Here is a 23,731-nt window from a genome sequence, read left to right on the forward strand (position 1 = left end):
CAGGTTATTTACAGTACCAACATCTTCACAGCGCACCTGCAGGCCACCACCAACTGCACTATTCCACCTGCACCCTCCCATCCTGCTCCCAGCTGTGCCACTGCCATCAACAGCACCAGGCACCACAGCCCGCAGGACCCTGTGGTTGCTCTGCAGCGCACCTGCGGGAGGCAGGGCTGGCAGCCCGCACCCTGCAGTGCCCGCAGGCTGGCACCACCTCCTGCAAGATGCCTGCACTGGACGGCGCTCCTGCTGCACACCCGTGGCCAGGCACCGAGCCAGCAGACACGGTCAGGGCGGCAGGGGCACGGCAGGGACTGCTGAGCTGCACAGAGCACGGCTACGTGCAGCCAACGCAGAGTCCCCAGCACCAACAACCCCGCTAGGCCCTGGAGGCTGTGCCTGTGCAGGCACCCCCAATGCAGTCTCATGGCTGCTCTCCAAGCTCCACCATCGCACAGCAGCAGGAACTGTGCCTTCAGGGGCTGGGATGCTACAAACCAGCTGGTCTGACTCAGTCCCTTCTAGATGCAGAGTCTGTTCCTTATGGAAGCTTTATTCTGGATGGAGACGTAGCAGCAGCACAGAGCCTGGCTCAGCCATGCCCGGGCACTGCACCCCAGTTCCTGGTGAATCCCAAAGCCTCCTCACCCCTCTACAGGGCTGCCTCAACACAGGTAACAGTGAGTACCTACCTGGAGAAGGTGGGCAGCACGTCTATTTGGGGAAAGGCAAGGCTGGGAAAATGTGCACCTTATTAGCAATAATGCCCTTTGCAGCAGAATGAGCGAGCCATCCGCTCTGCACTTTCTGCCTCTGCATCTGCCCAAGGATGGGGTGACTTCAGAGACCCAGATGTGCATTCAGCAACTCCTCAGCCCAGCAGCCATCCTCCTCTAGCATGGCCCAGGGCTTGTGGGATAAGCTGCTGGCAGCCCCAAGCTTCAATGCACTCTCCCATCTCCTCTGCTGCCAGCAGGCCTGGCTGCCTGCCATCCCTACCCAGACAGCGAGCGGCTTCCAGCAGAACGGGGACCAGTGCTGCTATGAGCAGGGCTACAGAGGGCAGGAGGCAGAAGCTATCTCCCGCAAGAGACAACCCCAGCCCAAGCCCTGACCCTCGCACCAGCTCCTGCCAGAGGAGAGCGGACGCTCCCTGGCTCTACGCACCAGGTGGAGGACCCAGCTATGTGCAGGACTGCCTGCAGCAGGGCCAGCCAGCCACCCCACAGCAAGGCTGCCTGCCTTGGCCACGGCTGTGCTGCACCTGCAGGGCCCAGGAAGTGGCTGGAAATGCAGTGTAGTCACCACCAGCTGCCGCGCGCCCAGAAGGGTGCTGCAGGAGGGCCGCCTGCGCTGCATCCCACTCTGCCTCCCAGCACCCTGCTGCAGGCCCTGCCGTGGGGCAGTCCTGGCGGCTCAGCAGAGCTGCACCAGCCCCAGCAGGGCCGCAGGCCTCACCACCCTCCCCTCAGTGGCTGATCTGCATCGCATGGGGCTCAGGATGCATTTGCCACCAGACACTGCCCAGCCTGCTGCTGCCAGCTGCACCCCATGCTCATTGCACTGCAGAACTTCTGTCCTGTCTGCTTCCCTCATCTGGGCCAGAGCAGCGCTGAAGGACGAACATCTACGCATAGCACTGCTCCCTCTCAGACACAGTGCTGGGGCCACATCTTCCTGCAACACAGCTGGCCAGACAGCAGGCTGCACTACATGCAGTGCTACACACAGTATTGCCCTGCAAGATCTCCCCGATGCGGTGTGCTCAGCACCTTATGCATGTGGTCAGCTGGCCACTATCCTTAATAAAGAAACCAGAGTCCACAGGCTAGGGGACTCCATGCAGAGGATGCTCCCCCAGACAAGAGCATATGTGTGCAGGAAAAGAGTTGGTCTCAGAGGTCAGACCCTTAGGGGAGAGGCAGGAAAGCCCACACCATCCCTACTCCTGCCTGGAATCCAGAGAGGCTGCAGCCACCAGTTGCTTCCCCGAAAGAGACAAGCTCTGGGAAGGAAAGGCTCATGGAACAGCAGGGGTGGAGAAGCAGGCCCCAGGTACAGAAATAAATCGATATATTAGTGTACAAAACATGCTGCTTCCTCTGTACAGTGCCCCAGCCGGGCGCGGGCTCCCCACAGGGAGTTCACACATATATAAATAAGGCCCAGACAGCTGCAAACAGTATTTACAGCCCGCGGGGAGCTAGCGCCTGCTCCGGGGCCAGCCCCACCAAGACCAGCTGCTACGCCCAGCCCGCGGGATCCTCCCTCCTAGCCTGCACCGGCCAGGTTCATTTCAGGTCCACATCAAAGTCCAGCACCAGCAGCTTGGTCTCCTCTGTCCCATTGCGGCTGCCCACTGCACACACGAGCTTGGTGTTGGAGGCACGGATGCGCCACACTACACCCCCGCTGCCCCCGCTCTCCAGTGCAACCAGGTTGCGCACAAATTCGCCCGTCTTGAGGTCCCAGAGCTTGACAGTACCATCATCCGAGCTGGTCACCACAAACTTGGAGCTGAACTGTAGGCAGGTCACTGCACTCTGGTGCTTGCTGGGCCCTGGAGGCAGAGGGTACCCGTTAGTCCTCCTGTGCTCCCACCTCCGGTCCCAGGCTCTTCAGATCACCCACTGCTTGGCTCTTCCACCCCTGGGCAGCATCTGTCATGACCCTGCCACGTCTGGTGGCCAGGAACAACATGACACCGCTCCAACTCCCCTAGCAAGGGAAGTTGTTCCACCCCCCTGCACTCACCCTGCAGTGTTTGCAGGCATTGGCCCGTCTTGATGTCCCAGATTTTCACCGTGGAGTCAGCATTGCCAGACACAAGGATGTTGTCACGTAATTCCATGCCACTAGTGAGCGACTGGTGCCCCATGAGCGTGTGTAGACAGTTTCCACTCTCTACGTCCCACACTCGGATTGATGTGTCCAGAGAGCCACTCACAATGTGCGTCCCGTCAAACTGCCAGAGAGACACTGGTCAGCACGGCCTGCCTGGAAGGGGAGGCTTGTTCTCACAGAATCACAGAATATCCTGAATTGGAAGGGACCCACAAGGATCATCAACTCCAACTCATGGCAGTGCAGCACCAGAGGCTGGGGCAGGCCACGGTGCTCAGGTAGCACCCTATGGCCCAGCAGGGTGCACGTGCCTTGGCAGTGCCCTCGCTCTAGGAAGGCGACGTGGTTTGTGTGTTCCTACAGCGCACACACGAGAGGGGTCAGGGCAGAAAGGCAGAGCACGTGGTACGCAGAGCACAGTCTGTGTGCCTCTGCAGTACATGCATGCAGAGGGGAGACGGCCTCTTATGTGCCAGAACAGACAGGCTCGTGTCCCTGCAGCAAGGGGAAGGGGCCAGGCTCTTACCTGCAAGGAGTAGACGCGGTTTGTGTGTCCCTGCAGCGTATGAGTGCAGCTCTCGCTCTCAGGGTCCCAGACTTTCACTGTGTAGTCATACGCGCCGCTCACCACCTTGTGCCCGTCGTACTGCACACAGCGCACGGCAGCCACGTGCCCCATCAGCACATGCAGACACTGCCCAGTCTCGATGTCCCAGAGGCGCAGAGTGGCATCCCGCGAGCCACTCACAACCCTGTGAGCAAGGGTGCACTTGGAGCCTGCATCAGCTCCAGACCTCACCCAGCTGAGCTAAGCCTGGACATACCAGCTTTCTGAGGGGCAGCCCCAGCTCACCCTCCCCAGGGAGGCCTCTTCCCACCCGGCATCCTTTGGCGGCAGATCAGCGTAGGCCCGGAAGACCTCTGCACTTTCACTTGCAACAGATCCGACCCCACAGACTGGCCCAGACCCTAATACTTCCTGACCTTCACCCACCCCACCCCACCGACCAGACCCCAAACACCTTTGACCCCATACCTGTTCCCATGCAAGTGCATGCAGCGCACTGTGGACGTGTGCCCATACAGCGTGTGCACACATTCGCCTGTGTCCGCGTTCCACACTTTGAGTGTCCGGTCCGTAGAGCCACTGATGACAATGCTGTCCCTCATCTGGGAAGACCAGACACCCCCTGTGTGGCCAACCAGCGTCTGCACACACTGCAAAGAACAAGGAGATGTGAGGCACTGCTTTGGGAAAGGCTGAACAACACAGCAAGAAGGGACAGCAAAGAACAGGACTGCTCCTGGGCAGGAGCAGTAAGGCACTTCAGGTCAGAAACCCACCTCCCTGCAAACTCAGGCCCCCACCAGAGTCCTCCCACAACAGCCACTTGCTGTTCTGAAACCAATCAAGTTTCTTGGCCTTTCCGGTCTTCAGGAGAGTGGTCCACACTTGCTGACCACTGGTGAAAACACGTGTGGCCAGCTCTTGCTCATTTGTTACTACACCAATGCTGACTCCTAGCTTAAGACAGCTCTTCCCACTGCTCCTGCAGTTACAGGATCTACCAATTCCTCCCCCCAGCTGTACTTTGTCAGAGACCAGATAAACCCAACAAAGTGGCTGTGATACCTCCCACACCTCCACCCTCTCTGCAGCAGTGCAGAGGAACGGCACAACTTTCATTGTGCCGGCGGAGCAGCCCTGTGACAGGATGTGAGACAACAGCTCACCTCTCCAGTGACAGCTGACCACACCTTGAGTGTGTTGTCATCTGAGCCACTGACTATCCGGTTGCCGCAGAACTGCAGACAGGTGATGACATGGTCATCGTGTCCCTTCAGCACCTGCACAGAGAAGACCATGAATGAGGAGGGAGGTGCGCAGTACAAACAGATGGGTTCTTGTAACAACAGCCACCTCCCTGCTGCTTCTCTGCTGGGTAGCAGCTACAGAAAGAGCCAAAGGGGGCATTTGGGAGCTAATGCTGGGGGATGATGGGCTACAAGGGAATTCCAACACATGGACTGACCCTTGTGGCTATTAAGGCTGCACTAGCAATTGAGCTCAGAGACAATGCTTTGTCCTAGATCAAAAAATGGTGTTTGTGAGACAGAGCACATTTAGGACCACCAGCTCCACCTTCCCTGGGAGGCAGGTAGAACACAAACAGCTCTGCGTCCACTTCCAACTCCCTGAGCAGCAATGCAGCAGCAGGCAGAGGAGGCAGGCGATGGATGAGACCCCTGCAGGGGCAGAGGATGTGCAGCTCAGGCAGGGCCCCAGACCAGGCAGACCTGGCCGAGCACAGTGAGGAGAGGCTCGGTGTAACAGCCAGCCTGGAGCTGCCCAGTGCGGGGACGACACTGTGCGAGGGGGTGGTACAGGGCAGGCGTCCCGGTGGCAGGGCCCTGGGGTGTTCTGCTCACAGCTGACGCAGTGACCAAGGGCATCAGGGGCTCAGGGTTACTGCCACTACTGCGGTCCCCACAGCATGCCCAGCACCGCTGTTCACCGGGTGCTGCAGGGGTGTGGGGAAAGGGCTGGGGACACTGGGGGCTTGGAGAAAGTCTGGGGATGAAGAGCAGCAAGACAGAGACAGAGACTATCACCTGCGGGATCAGCTGCAGGGGTGGCTGGGGCTCTGCTCTGTTTGCTATATAGGGATGAGGGGCAGGAAGGGATCTTAGCAGAGAGAGACAAAACCAACATCAAAGTGCTCTGCAACACTCTGCTATAGAATGTACTAGGGACAAGGCTTGGCTGAGCCTTAGGAGGGCTGTACCATTCCCTGCATGTCAAGGTTAGCTACAGCCCTGCAACACGCACTCAGAGAAGGGGTGAACAGGTGGAAAACTCCTGCTCTGGGGTTAAGGGCAACCCTTTTCCCACTGGTAGAGCTGCATTCCTGTACCATCCACTGTGGCAATCCCTGACACCAGCTGCACTGCCAGCCAGAGCACATGCAAAAGCTCCAAACAAGCTGTTCTGTGGATCTGCTCTCTGCAGGCAGGGACAGGAGTTGCAGGAAGCTGGCAGGACTTACAGCTTCAGGGAAGTTTAAATTCAAATACTTGCAGGTGAATTTCTCTGGCTTATGTCTCCTGAAGACAGGTGAGCCACCTGAATATTTTCCCAAGACGCTTTTAAAACTTTTAATGATCTCATCCTGTTGGTCATGGATATTTTTCTGCTGCTCCCTTCTTGCACCAGATTCCTACACATCAAAGCTCTGGAGTCTGCTTCTCAGTATGCACTGCTGAAGGCACCTACCTTGGGGGCTTTAAGCTCCCCGCTGCGCCAATTCATGTCAATTTTGTGCTGCCGCATAAAGGCGAATTTCCAGGGGCTGTACATGAACCCAGGGCTCAATAGGCGTCGCTTCCGTAGATTCAAGGGCTCCTCAATGCCTGTGGGAAGAAAATGCAGCATGATGCAGACTTCCTCGTGGCACACAGGTGGTCCGTGTCCCCATCCTGGCAGGAGCCAAGAAGATACACAACAGTGAGAGCTGTGGGCTCCCCTACTGTGGGTACCGTGGCTGCAGATTCCAGCCGCAGTGTGCCACATGCAGGACGGGTGTTTACCTTCCTCACGGCATTTCTCTCTCCAAAGCAGGTTATCTTCAGCCAAGACCCTCCAGTAGCGGCAGGTCTGGGCAGCACGGAGCAGGTCCCGAGGCTCCAGGAATGAGAGGACATAGAGTGCCAGCTGTGGGATCAGAAGCCAAGTTACAAGGGCACAGCAGGCTCCCAGGGTTGGTAACCAGCGCATGGCACCAGGGCGAGCCCGTCACTTGCTTCAACTCACCTCCTTGGGCAGCAGGGAAATGAAGTCTCTTTGGAACTGTGGTTCAATGACCTGCATCATGTACTTGATTTGTGAGGGCTCGCAGCGATCAATGAGCTCATCCAGAGCAAGCAGCTTCTCTGGGCCACTCCACCGCTGAGGACAGGGACATCAGTCACATTGCCTGCACACATGGCAGGCCCTCACAGGCTCCTCTGTGGCTGCACAGGGCCCATGCCCACCCCAGCCCCAGCCGGGACACCAAAAGGCACAGGGGCACCTGAGCCGTAAGAGAGCAAGGCCTCTGGAGTCAGCCAGGGCTCCGGCACTTAGACCCCAAGACAGGAGCCGCAGAGGTGGGGCTGGGAGCTCCACCAGTCACACACAATGTGACACAGGTGCTGTGTGATGGTGGACAAAGCAACACTGCCCCAGAGGACACACTGCCCAGTGGGAACAAGAGGTGGGCCAACATCACATCTGCGTTCCTTTAGCTAAGGGCAAAAACTCACTGAAACTCTACCGTGGGACCCAGAACCCCTGCCTACGGCAGGCTGCACAAAGACAGACTCTGCAGGGCTCAGCCCACCTTGTGCTGCCCTTCAGCCCCACAGCTTCACGGTGCCACCCCTGGCGAACCCTTCGGCAAGGCTCTGTGCCTACCTGGAAGGTGCGGAGCCAGTCCTGCAGCTCAGGGGGAGGAGCAACAGAGGGGATGCGGCGGCGCCGTGCCTGGCCTGCCTTAGCATTGCGCAGGTCCCCAAAGGTGGTGGTGGGACTGGGCATGCAGGGACCCAGGGTCCTGGGCCGCAGACAGGGAAGAGATGAAAGCAAAGGTGAGAAATGCCAGCACTACTTTGGGCCACGCTGTGCGAGCAGTTCTCAGAACGTCGGTCCCCGTGTACTACAAACCCTGAGCCTCCCCTAGGCTAACGCCTTTCCCCAACCCTTCCACAGGGACCACGGCTACACACACGTTCCCCTTACCCTAACCCACTCTACGGAATGACAGAATCACAGCGTGGCTGAGGCTGGAGACACCTCCGGTGCACCTACTCCCACCCTGCATCAGCAGGGCCACCCAGAGCTGCCTGCCCAGCACCACGTCCAGGCACAGCTACTGGAGATCTCCAAAAAGGAGACCGCACCACCTCAGCAGGACTTCTAGATGACTGAGGGATGGGACTGCTGAACTGAGGTCTTCCCACTCCCCAAGCCAACATGCTGCTCACCACAGAGCGCGCACATCTTACCTGCTGTACTCAGAGCCCTTGCACAGCTTTTTACCAGGGGAGAGGGCCCTGCCGTCCAGGCCATTCTCTGACTTCCGCTTCATCTGTGAGGGGAAGGACAAGTTAAAGCAGGGTGGAGCACAGCCCTCTGTGCACGTTCTGGGTCACTGATTTTCTGCCAAGAGTGACAGAGTAGGAGACCCAGCCCAGCCAGTCTTCCAAGACCATGCTCTTGCTGGGAACCTGCAGAAGCTGAAGGACAACCGAGCTCTAGAGCTCGCAACAGAGTTAATTTCTGGGGGAAAAGCAGAATTTGGTCCTCCCGAGGGCAAAATCAGACCCAACATGGAAAGGTTAGCAGAGCAGGTGCACAGGGACAAAAGCAGTGGCTGAAAAAAACAGCAGGCCTGCTTTGCCCTTCTCTAGGCACAGTCCAGTGTGGAGTAGGCAGAGCTCCATGCACACTGCAGCCTGCTGACAGACGAGCCCTATAGCCAGGCCCAGAGCTCGGCACACCACGCTGCACCTGACAGCTACAGGGAGAGCCAGGCTGGGACGTGACAGACCAGGGCCGTGCCTGCAGCAGCGTTACCTTGGGCCGCACGTGGCGGAGGAGGCCACCGTCCTCCGTCCGCTGCAGGTAGTCTATCCAGCGCTCGCCAATGGTGTAGTAGAAGTAGACGTTGCTGCCATCTTCTCCTTCCTCGCTGCAGCAGCTCCCCTCTTCCTCTTCTTCTTCCTCCTCCTCCTCCTGCTCCTGCTCCCCACAGGCCGTGGAGCTGACTGGCTCCTGCTCCTCTTGCCCGCAGGAACCATTGGCCTCTGGTCCTGACCCCGGACTCCCTTCCCCAGCGCGCTCCGGCTCCCAGGGGCCCGACACATCTTCCTCCTCGGCTGCTGCCTGCAAGACAGGGAGACGCAGGATCACTGCCCCAGCCCTCAGGTGCCCGGGGGCACCAGGCTGGGGGCGTGCTGTGGGGCTGAGGAGGCTGCCAGCCAGAGCGAGGGCCCAAGGCACACAGGGGCTTCCTTCCACAGTCCCAGGGAGGGAGCAATGAGCTGGGCACAGCCAAGGGTGGGAAGAGGGGAGCAGACGACCAAGCCAAGGTACTCTCTGGGGACAGGCGGCCGTTGCCAAGCCAGGCCTGGGGACAGGATGCTTCCCGGCCCTAGAGGAGGGCACAGCTGCCACACGACCAAATTATGCAGCAGCAGGCCACTCCACGGCTGGGCAGCATGCACAAACGTTGCGGGGTCAGGGGGTCACTGAACAATACTGAACCCACCAGTACTGGCTCCACTGTGCAGCGCCCTTCCCTGCTGCAGCGGGAGCAGCCCTTACCCTGGTGCTTGGCAAAGCAGGGGTCAGAGCTGCTGCGTGCATGGGCAGCACGGGCTGAGCACCAGCCTTCACGGCAAGGCAAGTGCCCCTCCAGCCCACCCAACCAGCAGCAAAACCAGCAGAGGGGTGAGAGTACTGCGTGCCCACCCAGCACCACCTGCACCCCTTCTCCCCAAAGAAAACAGCACTGTGACTAACTGCACGCGCACACAAAAAGCAGAAGCACTCAGTAATTACTTGGAAGAAGCAGAACAATGCCCTTACATCACAGGAGAATGAGGAACTGTTTCCAGTACACCAAGAACATAACTCAATCAGCAGACCAGGGTAATCTGCACCAAAGTGTCCCAGTGACTAGTACCAGCAGATCACTGGCCCACACCAATTATTTTTAGTACGTCTTGGAATACAGGAGGAATTGCAAGCACCGAGAGTGTGAAAACTGTGCCAAAACTGAGGAAAGCAGATGACTCAATCTTTACATGGTTTTATATCTGGTAATAGAGGGGCTGGTGCAGGATTCCACTGGGAAGATGACAGGGACACGCTTTGCACCAGCTGATGAGACTTTGAAAATGTCTTTTCAAATAAAGTTGATTTTATTCTTTGAAGTGTTACAGTTGGTTAACAAAAGCAGTTACATGAATCACATAAATGAGACGTACTCGTACACTGACTGGGGCACCACAGCCTCGGACGTGCTGTTTGGTGAGATGGGTTAGGTCAAGGCAGCGCCAGCGAACAGATCTCTGAAGGTGTGTGTTACTGGGAAAATTCACTTTCTGCTGATGGGCTGAGTGCAGGCCCACAAGGGGGAAAAAACACTGGTCGGTATTTGTTTTGCTCATAGTAAGGAAGTAGATTTTTTTTTTCCGATTACATTTTGAGATCAACATTTGGGTAGGAGGCAAGGATGGGACAGCCACACAGTGATCTGCATCACTTGGTAAACTGGGCTCACTCAAATAAAATGCATTTCAGTACATTCAGAGACAATGTTCTCCATCTAAAGAGAAGGAGAGCCGGACCAGCAAGACACCAGGGACTGCGCATCCTGTAAAGCGGTGACTGAAAAGGACTGAGGGGTCACACTCCACACAACCTTCAGGCTCAAAAATCCAAACAGGGAAGAAATGCAAGCAGGAGTGCAACACTACCACAACGCCCAATCCATATTTTAAAACAGAATGCTTAAAACTAAGACATTGGCTGATCCCCTCCCCCAGATGATTCAGAGGCCGGAGAAAACATCTCGTAGGAAAAGAAAAGAAATGGAGAGATGATTTGGTCACAATACAAAAATACACCTGTGGAAGGAAAAACTTCGGTGCTTTAAAGGGCTCCTGCCAGGCACTAAAACATTTAGGGCAGCTGGGGCTGGGTTTGCTTACGTTCAGGAGCAAGGCCTTGGCGTCTGTGTTCTCAGGAGACTGCCAGGGCAGGCTGCCCAGCCCCGAGGCTGGCTGCTTGCTGCCCCACGGCGCCCCCGACCCCTCTGCAGGCCGGCTGGGGGCAGTGGCCCAGGCCAGGTGCCCGGATCTGCCTCTCCGGGAGGCAGCACCGGGCCCAGGCTTCTCAATCAGCTCCTCTGGCATCCAGGCCTGGGGCTCAGGCCCGGGTCACAGCTAACAAGGGACACTGGGACCGTGCTGCTGGGGTAGCACTGGGCATCCTGAGCTGTCACTGACAGCCTCCAGGCAGTCCAACACTTTTCAGCAACCCCCTTCCCCTCCCGCCCCCCCCCCCCCCCGCTCGGCAGAACGCTCAAGGGCTTGGCCAGGCAGAGCTTTCCTGAGCCGCCTGGAGTTTCCTCAGCCCCACAGGGACCAGCAGCAGGAAGAGGCACTTCCTGAAGAAGTCCCCAGCACCAGGCAGGCAGCGCGCGGCCACTGCTCCCGCGGATGAGGACAGGAGGGCAGGGACCTTGGTGAGAATGGGCTCTGGCCTCCTCAGCTGCCAGCCCCGGGGAAGAACTTCCCTCCACACCCAGTTCTGGCCTCCGATGATGAGCAATTATTGGAACTCAACAACTGGCTGCAGAGGCCTGCCGATGGGTAGCTGCTCTGCAGCTGGGGGTGGGGGGTGTGCAGACAAGCCACGAGTGTCCTCTGGGGTCAGAGCACTGCTCCTCTGGGGCCTGTGGGACAGATGCACCGAGCACAGCAGCTCCCACCAAGGCTTGCACCCAGGGGCCACCACACCCGCCCTACAGCAGGGCACACACAAAGCCTCTGCTCTGGGGAAGGTCTGGACAGCAAACTGCCACCTCACAGGGCAATTATGGACTGACCGCTCGGCTGTTTAGGAGGGCGCAGCCTCCTCTGGACTGCCTTGTCGCAGAGGCCCAAGCAGGTGTGTCTCCTGCCCAGCAAACCTCCCCATTCCTGCACCAGCTGTCCCCTCTCCCAACACAAGAGGCTTCTCCCCAGCTCCTGGAGGCAAGATTACGTCCCTGTCACACAGAAAGGAGCCCTAACTTTCTTTTCCTACCTGAGGCACAGGAGCCTTACTGTCCCGCTGCAGACCAGGGCTCACCCTAGCAGCCTCCTCGCTGCTTGGCCTCCTTCTGCAAGTCATCCGCTGACTATTCAGCTCCAAGATGCGGGTGGTGATACCTTTGACGTGGAGAAGGTCATCGAGGGAGTTGAAGCCCTTCAGTTCCTGTGAGAGGGAGAAGTAAGACTCAATGTGGAGCTCAGGATCAGCCTCCAGGGAGGACCAGGCTTACTGACACCCTTGTCTGAGGGGCTGTTTCCCGGCAGTGACCAACCAGCTTCCATTTCATTTACACCCACAGCTCCAGTTAGTACTTTGAGGTGTTGGGGGAAGGAGGCTCGGGGTCCCACAACAAAGTGGCACCTTTGTATTTCAAGTCCTTACTACCGTACCCATCAGGAGTAAGGAATGCCTTCTGCCTGAAGCTGCTTCTCCCATGCAGTCCCTCCCGTTTCCACAAACTGCCCCTGCTCTGAGCAGCAGCGACAACGCCCAACCACACACGCCTGCAAGGAACAGCAGTAACACTAGAGCTGTTACTAGCAGGTGGAGAAGTCACCCAAAAGCAAACGACAAAAGCTCAGAAAGGGGAACTGCACCCTCTAGCTCGCTAGTCCCAAGGCCGGGCGCATTTGCTGGCCCACACAGTCAACCTCCAAGGACTGGAAACAGCCCCGACCTTCTGCCAGGTGTGTGCACACATGCGCGTGCAGGGCACCCTTCGCTCTGTGAAACACCAGGTCAGGCATTGCCCGGCCCCGCAGGCACGAGGACCATGACTTACAAGGTATCACATCTACACCCTGCACAGCCTCCACGTAGCTTCTGCCACAAACCAAAGTCAAAGGGCCTAAAATCATCAGGAACAGTGGGAGCGTGATGGTACTGGCTAACACAGACCTCTGGGCCAAGACAAGGCTCCTACCATCCTCTCAAAGCTGTCAGGCGTCATTACAGCGCTTCTCCTGCTTATCCACAATAATCAGTTTCACCCCAAACCACTGCTCTAATGATAAGCCTTATTTCTATGAATTTTCCCTCACCTGTTCACATACCAACAGCCCTGTGGCTGCTGAGCCCCGTGGCTCTTCTGCCTCCCTGGTGTTTACATTCCTGCTGTATTTATAGCTGGTGACCCTGCCACTCTCAGCCTCCTCTTTTCCAGGCCAAAAAAAGTCAAGCCCTTCCAGTCTTCTCCTCTGAAAGCTGCCTTCCATTTCCCCAATTCCTCCTGCCTCGTTCCTCTGCCTCTTTCAGCAGGGATGCCACATTTCAGCTACGGTCCCGCCAGCTCTCCGTGGCATTAATTTTCCCGTCTCTGCTAAAAGCACGGTGACAGGCACAGCCTGTGACCACACGTACCTGCTTCACGGCTGTGTCACACGGGTGGCTCAGCCACCCCGGGAGTGACTACGGCACGCAGGCTTTTCGCCGTCTCCGTCACTTCCCAAGGGCGGTCAGACAGAGCACGCAGGGGGCGCGGCAGGACCTCCGGCCCGCGGGGACCGCACCGGGCAGCTCCCGCCCCCGCCCGCACTTCTGTTCCCAGCAGGCAGCAGCACCGCCGCCGGCCCATGGGACCCACCCCGGGCGCGGGGCGCTGCCGGCACACGGGGCTCGCGGCCGCGGCCCCGGCCCCCGACGCGGCGGCTCCGCAGGGCCCGCACCGGCCGGCCCCGCGAGCGGCAGCCCCGACCGGGACGGGCTCCGAGGGCCTCGCCCCACCGCAGGCCGCGCCAGGAGAGGCTGCGGAAACGGGCGGCGGGGCCCGGCCCGGCCCTCCCCCGCCGGCAGCGACCCCGGGACCGAGCCACGCCGGGGCCGGCCGACGGGAACGGGGCCGTGCGGCGGGGCGCGGCCCAACCCCCCGTCCCGCGGCGCTCCCCTCCCAGCCCCCACCGGCACAACCGGGCCCGCCGCCCCGAGCCCCCCCGGCACCCGCCGCGCCCCCCCCCCCCGGTCACCGGCCGCTCACCTCTCTCTTGCGCACAATGCCGCGGGCGCGGCGGCGGCCGATGCCGCTGAGCGCCCCCTCGAGCTCGGCCACGCCGGCGCGGTTGATGTCCAGCTTCCCCCCGCCGGGGCCCGGGCCCGGCCCGCCCGGCCCCGACATCCCCGGCAGGAAACGCCGCCGCCGCCGCCGCGCAGGCCCGCGCGCACTGCGCACGCGCCGCCTCGCCCCGCGCGCGCCCCGCCCCGCATCCCCCCCGAGGCGCCGGGAGCCTGTACGGAAATAGCGTCTTTATTAGAACTGCGCGCGCGCGGGGCGGCACTTTCCGAGGGCACAGGCCACGGCCCCTCCCCCCGCGCTCCCGGCGGAGGGCCCGAGGCTCCGCCCACGGGTCGGGGGCGCGCAGGCCCCGCCCCGGTCCTGACGTAAGCCGGCCCCGAAGCCCCGCCCCCGCGGCGGCCCCGCCCCTCAGCGCCGCTTGTAGCGGCAGGGCCGCAGGCGGAGCCCCGCGCAGGGCCGGGGGCGCGGCGGGGCCGTCTTGGAGAACTCGAGGAGGAAGAAGAAGGGGCTGGAGAGGTCCTGCGGGGCACGGCGGGGCACGGCGTCACGGGCGGGCCGGCCGGCCGGCCGGCCCCCAGCCCCAGGCTGCTTCCCCGTCACCGCCCCGGCTCAGCCCCAGGCCGGGCCGAGGCACCTCGCCCCGCCAAGCCGCCGCTGCCGGGACCCGCGGGCTCTCCCCCGAGCTCCCCGGTTCCCCCGGGGGAGCCTCACGCCCCGCGGTGCCCGGTGCGCTTGAGGACGCACCTTGGAGACGCTTTTGAATCCCAGCTGGGCCATGGCGCTCATGAAGGCTCGGATGTCCTCGAAGCGGCTGGCGACCTCAGCCACCAGCAGGGTACCGCTGTGGGAACGTCCAGCCATGAGGGGGGCACTGCAAGCACCCCCACGGCCTCCCCCCTCGCTGCCCACTGAGAACCCGTCCGTGTCCCTGGGGTTCACCCCCGCACCCTGTATGCTTTGTTACCCCCGCACCCAGCCCCAGCTGCATGCACATCTCTGCCTACCCCTGTTTCAGCACACGATTTGCCTCTTCCAGGATCTCCTGAAGGTTGGTGCCCATCAGTGCTAGGCAGAAAACCGCAACGTCCACTGACTCGGCTTCCAAAGGCACCTATGAAACACCAACACAGAGACCAGCCCCAAAGGGGGGATGGCAACAGGGACGGGCAGCTTGTCCCTCTCTCTGGCACTCCCACGGCTCTCGGATTCACCCAAGCACCTTCTCTGTGGGAGGAACAAACAGCGGTACCCCCGTATGAGAACAAACATATGCTCCTTTTCACACACGAGGTTCTCATCCTTCCCATAGGTGCTCCCAACCACCTTCTTCTGTCCCCCACAACTTGACACCTCGGTCTGTACACCCTGAAACCTTCAGCAGGTTTTTCAGTTTGTGGCAGCTTCAACGCCTCGAGCCACCATGAACATCCACATGGGCGCATGCTGCTCTCCCACCAAGCCTGGAGAGCCACAGAGCTCTGCCACCCCTCGCACACAGCCTCCTCTCCTGCACCTCCCTGGCTCTGAGCACGTGTGCAGCTTGCTTACTCTGCACGACGTGGACCCTCATTGCTCAGTGTGCCACAGGCACAGCCCCAGTCCCCCTACCTTGGCCATGTCGCACACAGTGACAAGCGGGCTGAGAGGTACCAGGTCAAAAGAATGAACCTTGTTTCTGACACTGCTCGCAATCTTGCAGTCGCCACATCCAAAATCCGCCACGACCAGAGAAGCTGGCCTAAGGAGGAGCAGAGGGCACAGACTGATAACGCCGCTCTGCCCACCACCTCAGCTCAGACCAGAGACTTCCCTGGGCCTGGCCCTCCCCACAGAGCCCCTGCTTCTGCCCACACTCACCTCTTGCGCAAGTAACGGATAATGCGATCCACGGGATTCTCCGGCCAGCGCCCCACTTGTTGAGCAAAGCCGCGGTGGTAGATTTGGAAAGCTTCGGGATCGTTCTGGAAGAGCTTTACAGCTTCCTGGCTACTGGAAGTGTAGAGCTGCTGGTTGATGTACCGGAACCGGGCAGAGAGGAGCCGCTCTTCCATCCGTGCACGCAGGGCTGCCGACCTCCCCACAGGGGCTGCTTCCAGGGCGGGCGGCTCCGAAGCACCCGCTCCCGTGCCTGCTTCCACGTCTGCTTCCTTCTCCTCGCCAGGTCCTCCTCTGAGCTTATTCTTCTGGCGCCTTTTGTTCTTCTGCTTGTTTCTCCACTGCTGCCGAGTCAGCCTCTGGGCCGGTCCCGCAGCCGAAGCCCCTGTCCCCGGCCCCTCCGGCTCTGAGCTCCACGCGGGCCGGTCCGCGGGCGGCTCGGCCGGGACACCGCGGGGCACCGGGGGGGCGGGCACCGCGGCACGGCGGCTCTCGGCGCCGCTCCGGTCCCGCTCCGCGGCCGCGCGGCCTCCAGCGCCGCATCTCCGCGGGGCGCGCTGGGTCCCGTTACCGGCGGCCGCCCGAGTCCCGCCCGTCCCGGTCGCCCCGGAGGGCGGCCCCGGGGGCGGCCCGGGACCGCCCCCGCCCGGGGCCTCCCGCCCAGCCCCAGGCTCCGCGCTGCCCGCCGGGCGCCCCTCCGCCTCAGCCCGGCACCCGGCGGCCCGCCGCCGCCTCCGGGGCCGCTTCCGCGCAGGCTGGCCGTCCGCCGGCGGGCACGGCCGGGTCCCGGCCGACGCCTCGAGGCGCTGCAGGGTGGCCAGGAGCCGCTGGCGCCGCTTCCGCTCCGCTGCGGCGGGGGCCTGCGGAGCGCGGGGCGGCTCGGCCCGACCCCCCCCAGCACCCCTTACAGGCCGCCGCGGGTCCTCGGCGCCGCCGAGGGGCCCCGGCGAGACCCGGGACGGCGCGAGGCCGTCCGCCCCCTCGCTCCAGTCCTCCTCCGCGAACATGGCCAGGTCCCGCCGGCGGCCCCGCGGCCCCGCACCGAACCCACGTGCGCTCGCGGGGCCCCCGCGCCTGCGGCCAGAGCGGCGCCGGCAGCGCTGCCGGGAGGGCGCCCCCTGCGGCCGGGAGGACGGGCGGCCAGGCAGCCCCGCCCCGCCCCGCCCCGCCCCGCCCCGCCCCGGCACAGTTAGCCACGCCCACAGGCACGCGCGCCCCGCCCCTTCCCATTTAGCCCCGCCCCGCCCGGTTGCCCCCGCCCCTGCCCGGTTGGCTCCGCCCACAGACCTCGGCCCGGTTGGCCCCGCCCCCGCCCGGTGCCCGCGCCCGGTGCCCCCCCCCCCCGGCACCGCCCGGTGCCGCCGCCCGCAGCGCCCCGCCCGGCGCTCCCGGTGCTCGCTCCCGTACCGGAGCCGTGCGCCCGGCGCGGCCCCGCCGCGGGGTCTCGGTGCGGGCCGGCGGCTGCCCGGCAGGGGGCGCTGGCGGCGGTCCGGGGCGGAGCCCACGCGCTGTCCCGCGCCCGCCGACCGCCGCCCTGCGCCGCCGCCGGAGCCGGTAAGGGCGGCCGGGCCGGGCGGGGGCCGGGCGGGGGCCGGGCGGGGCCGCGGGTGGGCCCGCGGGTGGGCCCGCGGGTGGGCCCGAGCGGGGCCGGCCCGGGGCAGGAGGTGCCGGGGGGGGGCGCTGCCTCCGGTCCGCCGCGGGGTTGGTTCTGCAGGGCCGGGGCTGCGGGGGGGCTGCGGGTACGAGCTGGGCCCCGGCAGCCGGCGCCGGGCACGGGTCTGGGCCCCGACCCGACGAGCGGCGGGGGCGGCGGTACGGGGCTGGGAACCGCGGGCGGAGCGCCGGGAGCGAGCGGCCCGGCGGGGTGCGGGGAGCCTCGGGCCGGGCGGGGCCGGGCCGGGGCCGGGGGCACGGCGGCAGCCCCGGGACGAGCAGGGCCCCGGGCCTGGGATGAGGGGGGGCGGCGGCGGGGTGCGGGACGGGGACGGGGCGTCCCCGGGGGCCCCTCCAGGGGCGGGCGAGGACCCAGCCGGGGCAGCGCCGCCAGCTGCGGGCAGCCCGTGGGAGCCGTGGGCAGCGGGGCTCCCCCAGCCGGTGCGCCGGGCTGCCCGCACCGCGGCCCCTCGCGGGGTCTGTCCGTGAGGCCGGTCCCCCCGCCCCTGGGGCTGCCCGCAGCGGGGCGCTGCGCTCCCCTTGTGCCTGCCGCTGCCACGGGCCGCGCCGGGGGCAGCCCCGGGTCCCCGCTTGGAGCCCCAGGGCCCGGGCAGGAGCAGCAGCGCAGCTCTGGGCCCGTGCGGCTGCTGTGTCAAGGGGCAAACAGCGGAGGCAGGACCTGTGCTCCCTGCCCGGCTCGGAGCTGCAGTGTCCGGTTGTTAGAGGGATGTGAGGGAGCGTGGGGACCGTCAGGGTCCCGTTTCTCGAGCGTGATGCTGCGCCAAGCCCAGACAGGCCTGGCTGGGAGCAGAGGGACCCGTGTGGGGTGGTGCTGGACCTCCTCCAGCTCTGCTCCCCAGCCCGCTCCCCCCGCAGGAGATGCGGGCGCCGGGGCTGGCTGGGCTCGCAGATAAGCCTGTGGATGCCGAACCCGCTTCCTGCGAGCGGCACCAGGCACCCGTGACGCTGGAGTCAGCCGTGAGCTTCCCCTTTGGCTGCGCATCCAGCTCCATCCCCCGTCTTTGTCAGCCCTGTAGCTTTCCTCGGGACAGCCCAGGAGGGGTGCGAGCTCTTGTCCTCAGCCCCAGGGGGCAGAGGGGCTGTGGGAAGCACCATCTGGGTGCCGGGGCTGGGCAGATGCAGGGAGCCCTGCTCTGCAGCAGGGCCCCGTGCCCTTACGAACCCCTCTCTGCAGCAAGAGCCGCGATGGACGACATCTTCACGCAGTGCCGAGAGGGCAACGCGGTGGCCGTGCGCCTCTGGCTGGACAACACCGAGAACGACCTCAACCAGGGGTGAGCAGGGGGGGACCTGTGCCGGGGCTGCCCAGGCCCAAGGGCGCTGGAGCAGCTCCGGTCTCGTTTCCGCTCCGTGTCCAAGGGAGGGGGTGGGATTCGGCTCCTCCCCGCCGGGAGGAAGTTACCGCATCGCAGAGGCATGAGGGCTGCACATCCTCCGGCCGCTTCCTCGGCCACTGCTGCTCCCAGCCGGAGGCAGGGACGCGTCCTGGCCAGGCTGGGGATCTGGGGAGACCCCCGCTGCCCCAGGGTGGCTGCTGCTTCTGGGTGACCGCATCCCCCATCCCCAGCCAGGACCTTGTGCCAACCCTGCCCGTGGTGCCCTGGGGCTGTCCCCCCCAGCACCCGCTGCCCCAGCAGCTCCTGCAGGGCCGTGTGGCCCCGAGCACTGCCCCCCCGCTGGGTTAAGGCCCGGCGCAGCCGTCTGCCCCGTGCACCAGAGGTCCCGCTTCCAGGCCATGGCAGCACCTCTGCTGAACTCCTCCTGGGAAGAGGGGCCTTTCTGTGCCCTTGGGCTGTATTTTGCAGCCCCTCCCAGCAGATCCCAGTCACACATCCCAGACTGGGGTGTACCTGGGGAGCTGGGGTCACTCGCTGGGGCATTTGGGCTCCAGCTGGCTGCGCTGGGGTACCCCTGTCCTGTGGGGCCAGGGACTGGCAGGGGGGGAGTGTTTCTGTTCGGCTCTGGCTGCTCTGCCCTGCCGGAGCTGGTGACGGTGGGGATGCAGCAATGCAGCGTCCCCGCCTGCCAGGCCCTAGTCTCCTTTTAAGGCCTGGCTGGCGCCTCCTCCCTTACTTGGCCAGGCATGGCTGCGAGCAGATGGGGGGGGGGGGGGGGCGGAGGCCGGGGGGGGCCCAGCCCTTGCCAGCCTCTCGATGATGTAGCCCTGAGGAAGATGGGACTTGGCTGGGGCCCTCCTGGGGACGGGGCAGAGCAGGAGTGCTGCTGGGGCTGTCCCGCTTGCAGCGCGCTGCAGGCACGCAGGACTATGCCGTACCTGCCCGGTCAGGAGCTCGCAACCACACGCTGTGGCCACCTGGCAGAACCCTCACTGCCCCTCTCTGCAGGGATGACCATGGCTTCAGCCCCCTGCACTGGGCCTGCCGCGAGGGCCGCTCCAATGTGGTCGACATGCTCATCATGCGGGGAGCGCGCATCAACGTCATGAACCGTGGTGATGACACCCCACTGCACCTGGCTGCCAGCCACGGCCACCGCGACATTGTGCAGAAGGTACCGGCCTCCCCAGGCCCTGCCCTGCCCCGCCATCCCCGCACCCGCTGGCACCTTGAGCAGCCTTCCCCACGAAGCCCCTGTCCAGCCTCAGCCCCCTCCTGGCAGCCGGGCTGTGCTGTGGTGGCACTGCTGCCCAGGACGAGGTGTGGGGTGGAAGGGACCTGCTCCAGGTTTACCAGCACTGTCTTCCTTCCCCCAGCTGATCCAGTTCAAAGCAGACATTAATGCTGTGAATGAGCATGGCAACACCCCTCTGCACTACGCCTGCTTCTGGGGACATGACCAGGTGGCAGAGGTGAGCAGCAGCACCTGGACACAGGCAGGAGGGGGTCCAGGGCAAGGAGGGGGCATTGGGGAGGGAGCGGAGGGGTGAGGCAGGAGTCTGGGTGCGTAGGCAGAGGCTGAGAAGAGGACAGCGACAGCAGGTACTCCTTATTTCCTCCCTCAGGACCTAGTGGGCAACGGGGCCTTGGTCAGCATTGCTAACAAATACGGTGAGACACCCACTGACAAAGCCAAGACGCCGCTGCGGGAAGTCTTGAAAGGTAGAGGGCTCCCATCCAGTCCCTAGGACCTGCCTCTGGCTCCTGCTGCAGCTCCTGTGCTCAGCACCAGCAGGCTCCTGCTCGTGCTGCCCAATGCCTCCTCCCTCTCCAGAGCGCGCTGAGAAGCTGGGCCAGAGCCTGACCAAGATCCCCTACAAGGACACCTTCTGGAAGGGCACCACCCGCACACGGCCCCGTAAGGACAGAGCCTTCCCCAGCAGGGCGTGCTGCTCAGTGGGGGCACGGCTCTCTGCGGTAGGGCAGATGGGGTGGGGGGCAGCAGTTTCAACTGCACGTGGCTCGGTGGGGAGGGGGAAATCCCCTCACTGCAGGAGCAGGGCCTGGACCCCGCTGGTACTGCTGCCCTCTGTGGCCCGAGGGAGCGGCAGGAAGAAGGTCCCACAGCCCCGGGCTGAGCTTCTCCTTTTCTTACAGGAAACGGGACCCTCAACAAACTTGCTGGAATAGACTTCAAACAACTGAGCTTGAGCCAAAAACTCAATGAGAACCAGTCGGGAGAGGTATGTAGGCTGTTGCCTCCCTAGGACAGGCAGCTGCGCCCCAACCCCTGGCTGGCTGTGTAGAGCAGAACCAAGGCACAACTGCTCAGGGGGCTTCCAAGCCTGAGCACAGGGACAGCCCACACAGAGGGCACCTGCACAGGTTTCCTCACGTACTTTGTCACACTCACTGTGCATCACTGTGGGCGTGCTGGTTCTAGGAGATCTGTGGGCCCCACAGCCCTGCATGAGGAACCAGCAGGTGCTCGGGGACCGTGTACCCCTCACAGTGACAGTGTCCACCTGTCTCCCTGCAGCTGTGGAAAGGACGCTGGCAAGGCAACGACATTGTCATCAAAATGCTGAAAATCCGGGACTGGACAACTCGGAAGAGTCGAGATTTCAATGAGGAGTACCCGAAGCTGCGGTGAGTGCCAGCATCGTTTCCCAAGCAGCCAAAGCCTTTGAGGGTGGGCATCATCCCCAGTGGGGCGGGAGATAGGCAGGAGCCCACCAGGCCCACGGGGCTCCAGAGAGCAGAGGCTGATGGGTGTGAGGAGGCCCCAGGAAGACAGAGCAGGGCAAGGCAGGAGGTGGGGGTGTGGGTAGCACCCCAGGTTTCAGGGCTGTCACTTCTCTTGCAGGATCTTCTCTCACCCCAACGTGCTGCCGGTGCTGGGCGCCTGCCAGTCCCCCCCAGCACCCCACCCCATTGTCATCAGCCACTGGATGCCCTATGGATCCCTCTACAATGTGTTACACGAGGGGACAAGTGAGTGCTGATGGGGGTGACAGAGCCAGGGCGGGGGCTAGTCCCACTGTCCTTGGGGAGCTGCTTCTCCGTACGTTTGGGGCAGCAGCAGGGGCCCTTCCTGGGCATGGGAGGAGTTCAGTCTGCAGCCCGCATGCCTTCCACACACTCAGTCCAAGCACTGCCATTGCCGCTCCCTCCCCACACATGCAGCACCCCTTCCTCAGTGACCCTGATGCCACCTCCCTCCCTGCAGACTTTGTGGTGGACCAGATGCAGGCGGTAAAATTTGCCTTTGACATTGCACGAGGCATGGCCTTCCTGCACACACTGGAGCCTCTTATCCCACGCCACCACCTCAACAGCCGCAGCATCATGGTGAGTGCCAGTGCTGAACGCCCCTGCAGACGGGGATGCATGGGCTGCAATAACCCTCCCTCTCTCCTCAGATCGACGAGGACATGACTGCGAGAATCAGCATGGCTGATGTGAAGTTCTCCTTCCAATGCCCAGGGAGGATGTACGCACCAGCCTGGGTGGCACCAGAAGGTGAGTGCCAGGTAGTCACGCCTCTCCTGATGCTTGCCCCCGTCCCCGCCCCCTGCTCTGATGAGCCCCCTGTGCTGGATTCCCTGCAGCCTTGCAGAAGAAGCCCGAGGAAATTAACAGGCGCTCAGCTGACATGTGGAGCTTCGCGGTGCTGCTGTGGGAGCTGGTGACCCGCGAGGTGCCATTTGCAGACTTGTCCAACATGGAGATAGGCATGAAGGTGAGGAAAGGGCTGGTTAAATTGCACCAGTCCAAATCATATCAGCCAGGGCACAACTGGGCCTACAACCACCAGCAGGGATGGGGAGGCAGGGCCCAACAGAGGCAAGCCTGGCAGGGCCCTGTCCAGAGGTACCTGCACGACTGTCAAAGGCGGGACCGGGTCCGAATTTCTGATCCTGCTCTGCCCTGCTTTGCTTCCAGGTGGCACTGGAGGGGCTACGTCCAACCATCCCACCCGGCATCTCCCCACACATCTGTAAGTTGATGAAGATCTGCATGAATGAGGACCCAGCCAAGCGTCCGAAGTTTGACATGATAGTGCCCATCCTGGAGAAGATGCAGGACAAGTAGAGGGAGGTGCCTCCCAGCCACCCGATGCTGCCATGCTCCCTTCCCCGCCACCCCCAAGTGCCTTCTTTAACCCCAGAGCCAAGGCGGAGCAGGGACTGCCCCCTCCCCCTGAGCCAGCCACGGACACGGTACAGACAATGCTGCCTTCCCTGGAGCCACTCTGCAGGCTTCGGGCTCTGTAGCACCGATCTATGGCAGCACCTCCACCCTCCCTGGCAGCTGTGGGCAGACTGAGCAGGAGGCCTGGCCCAGGGCACTGAGTGCGGCTGGGCTCTGCCGCCCACGAGGCCGGGCTGTGCTGCACAGCCGCCCTGCCCTCCCCGGCCCAGAGCAGCTCACCCCCCCCAGACAATGCCCAGCCCTGGTGCTCGTCCCTGCTAAGGACAGTGGGGTGAAGCTTGCCTGTTTGCGCCCAGCACCACCCCAGCTTCGCGCTTCACTTTTTATCGTTTCCATCCAGGCCACATGAAAAAGCCGCCAGCATCTGAAATAAACATTTGTTACGAAAACTGGCTGCAGGCAGAGGGGTGCATACTTGTGCAAGCTGTTGTGAAGGGGGGGGGGGGGTGCCTTGAGGCAAGGGTTGCTGAGCAGTCTGCAGAGCCCTAGGCCCTGCAGCTGCTCCCACGTCAAACCTCCTCTGGTGCTGGGGCAAGGCGAGCACATGGGCCTGGCTACAGCTGCAGTAGCATCCATGCAGGTCCCTGAGCATTCCTCTTAAAAAAAGAAGAGCAGTGCTAGGGAGAAAGAAATGAAAAGGGTTGGGTACATCTATTCCCACCGTGCCTAATTCCCTGCAGTGCCTTGGAGTGCCTTGAGCCCTCCAGGAAAGGTGCAGCTGGAGTCTCTCTGCTGTGTCCCACAGCCAGCAGCTCTCTGCATCGGCTTCCAAAGGTACAGGACCAACTTCTGTTGATGCAGTGAGAGAAGAAGCCCTTGCAGGCCAGCCAATACTGTTTCTACTTACTATAGACAGGGCACTAGCACATGGGCAGGAAACAAGGTGTCTTTCCAAAAAAAAAAAAAAAAAAA

At 62.7% G+C, this 23,731-nt stretch overlaps 2 protein-coding genes across 6 annotated transcripts; one reads left to right on the forward strand and one right to left on the reverse strand.

The window, feature by feature from the left end:
* Positions 1-2,059: 2,059 nt before the first annotated feature.
* On the reverse strand, positions 2,060-16,714 carry RRP8 (ribosomal RNA processing 8). Of its 2 annotated transcripts, XM_080568182.1 has the most exons (16): positions 15,576-16,713; positions 15,327-15,456; positions 14,723-14,829; positions 14,463-14,559; positions 11,702-11,872; positions 8,462-8,770; positions 7,891-7,973; positions 7,301-7,439; positions 6,659-6,793; positions 6,436-6,559; positions 6,122-6,258; positions 4,582-4,695; positions 3,884-4,065; positions 3,374-3,599; positions 2,758-2,968; positions 2,060-2,563 (listed from the first exon to the last, which is right to left on the reverse strand). In XM_080568182.1, the coding sequence occupies exons 1-16, from the start codon at positions 16,598-16,600 to the stop codon at positions 2,295-2,297; spliced, it is 3,459 nt and encodes a 1,152-aa protein (XP_080424308.1). In that variant the 5' UTR covers positions 16,601-16,713; the 3' UTR covers positions 2,060-2,294. The 2 variants fall into 2 exon arrangements, 1 of the variants encoding a protein (XP_080424308.1); XR_013942142.1 differs by lacking the exon at positions 2,060-2,563 and having other exon boundaries at positions 2,833-2,968; positions 3,374-3,493; positions 15,576-16,714.
* Positions 16,715-16,932: 218 nt separating this feature from the next.
* On the forward strand, positions 16,933-23,211 carry ILK (integrin linked kinase). Of its 4 annotated transcripts, none has more exons than XM_080570068.1 (13): positions 16,933-17,147; positions 18,442-18,541; positions 19,613-19,778; positions 19,981-20,076; positions 20,230-20,326; positions 20,439-20,522; positions 20,762-20,847; positions 21,144-21,253; positions 21,471-21,598; positions 21,834-21,955; positions 22,027-22,126; positions 22,216-22,346; positions 22,550-23,211. In XM_080570068.1, exons 2-13 carry the CDS (start codon positions 18,453-18,455, stop codon positions 22,697-22,699), a joined length of 1,359 nt encoding a protein of 452 aa, XP_080426194.1. In that variant the 5' UTR covers positions 16,933-17,147; positions 18,442-18,452; the 3' UTR covers positions 22,700-23,211. The 4 variants fall into 4 exon arrangements, with proteins under 4 accessions (XP_080426194.1, XP_080426196.1, XP_080426195.1 ...); XM_080570070.1 differs by lacking the exon at positions 16,933-17,147 and adding an exon at positions 17,176-17,294; XM_080570069.1 differs by lacking the exon at positions 16,933-17,147 and adding an exon at positions 17,260-17,405.
* Positions 23,212-23,731: the final 520 nt, after the last annotated feature.

This window comes from Anser brachyrhynchus (assembly GCF_964034855.1).
Source record: "Anser brachyrhynchus genome assembly, chromosome: 1".
Lineage (NCBI taxonomy): Eukaryota > Metazoa > Chordata > Aves > Anseriformes > Anatidae > Anser > Anser brachyrhynchus.

Excerpts from the sequence above, each read along its gene's own strand:
- ILK (XM_080570068.1), top strand. The coding sequence starts at position 18,453 with ATGGACGACATCTTCACGCAGTGCCGAGAGGGCAACGCGGTGGCCGTG. Across the intron at positions 19,779-19,980 it reads ACCGCGACATTGTGCAGAAG|CTGATCCAGTTCAAAGCAGA; the intron begins GTACCGGCCTCC and ends TCCTTCCCCCAG. Across the intron at positions 20,848-21,143 it reads ATGAGAACCAGTCGGGAGAG|CTGTGGAAAGGACGCTGGCA; the intron begins GTATGTAGGCTG and ends GTCTCCCTGCAG.
- RRP8 (XM_080568182.1), bottom strand. The coding sequence starts at position 16,600 with ATGTTCGCGGAGGAGGACTGGAGCGAGGGGGCGGACGGCCTCGCGCCG. Across the intron at positions 14,560-14,722 it reads AATCGTGTGCTGAAACAGGG|CGGTACCCTGCTGGTGGCTG; the intron begins GTAGGCAGAGAT and ends ACGTTCCCACAG. Across the intron at positions 6,794-7,300 it reads ACTGGCTCCGCACCTTCCAG|CGGTGGAGTGGCCCAGAGAA; the intron begins GTAGGCACAGAG and ends CCCTGTCCTCAG.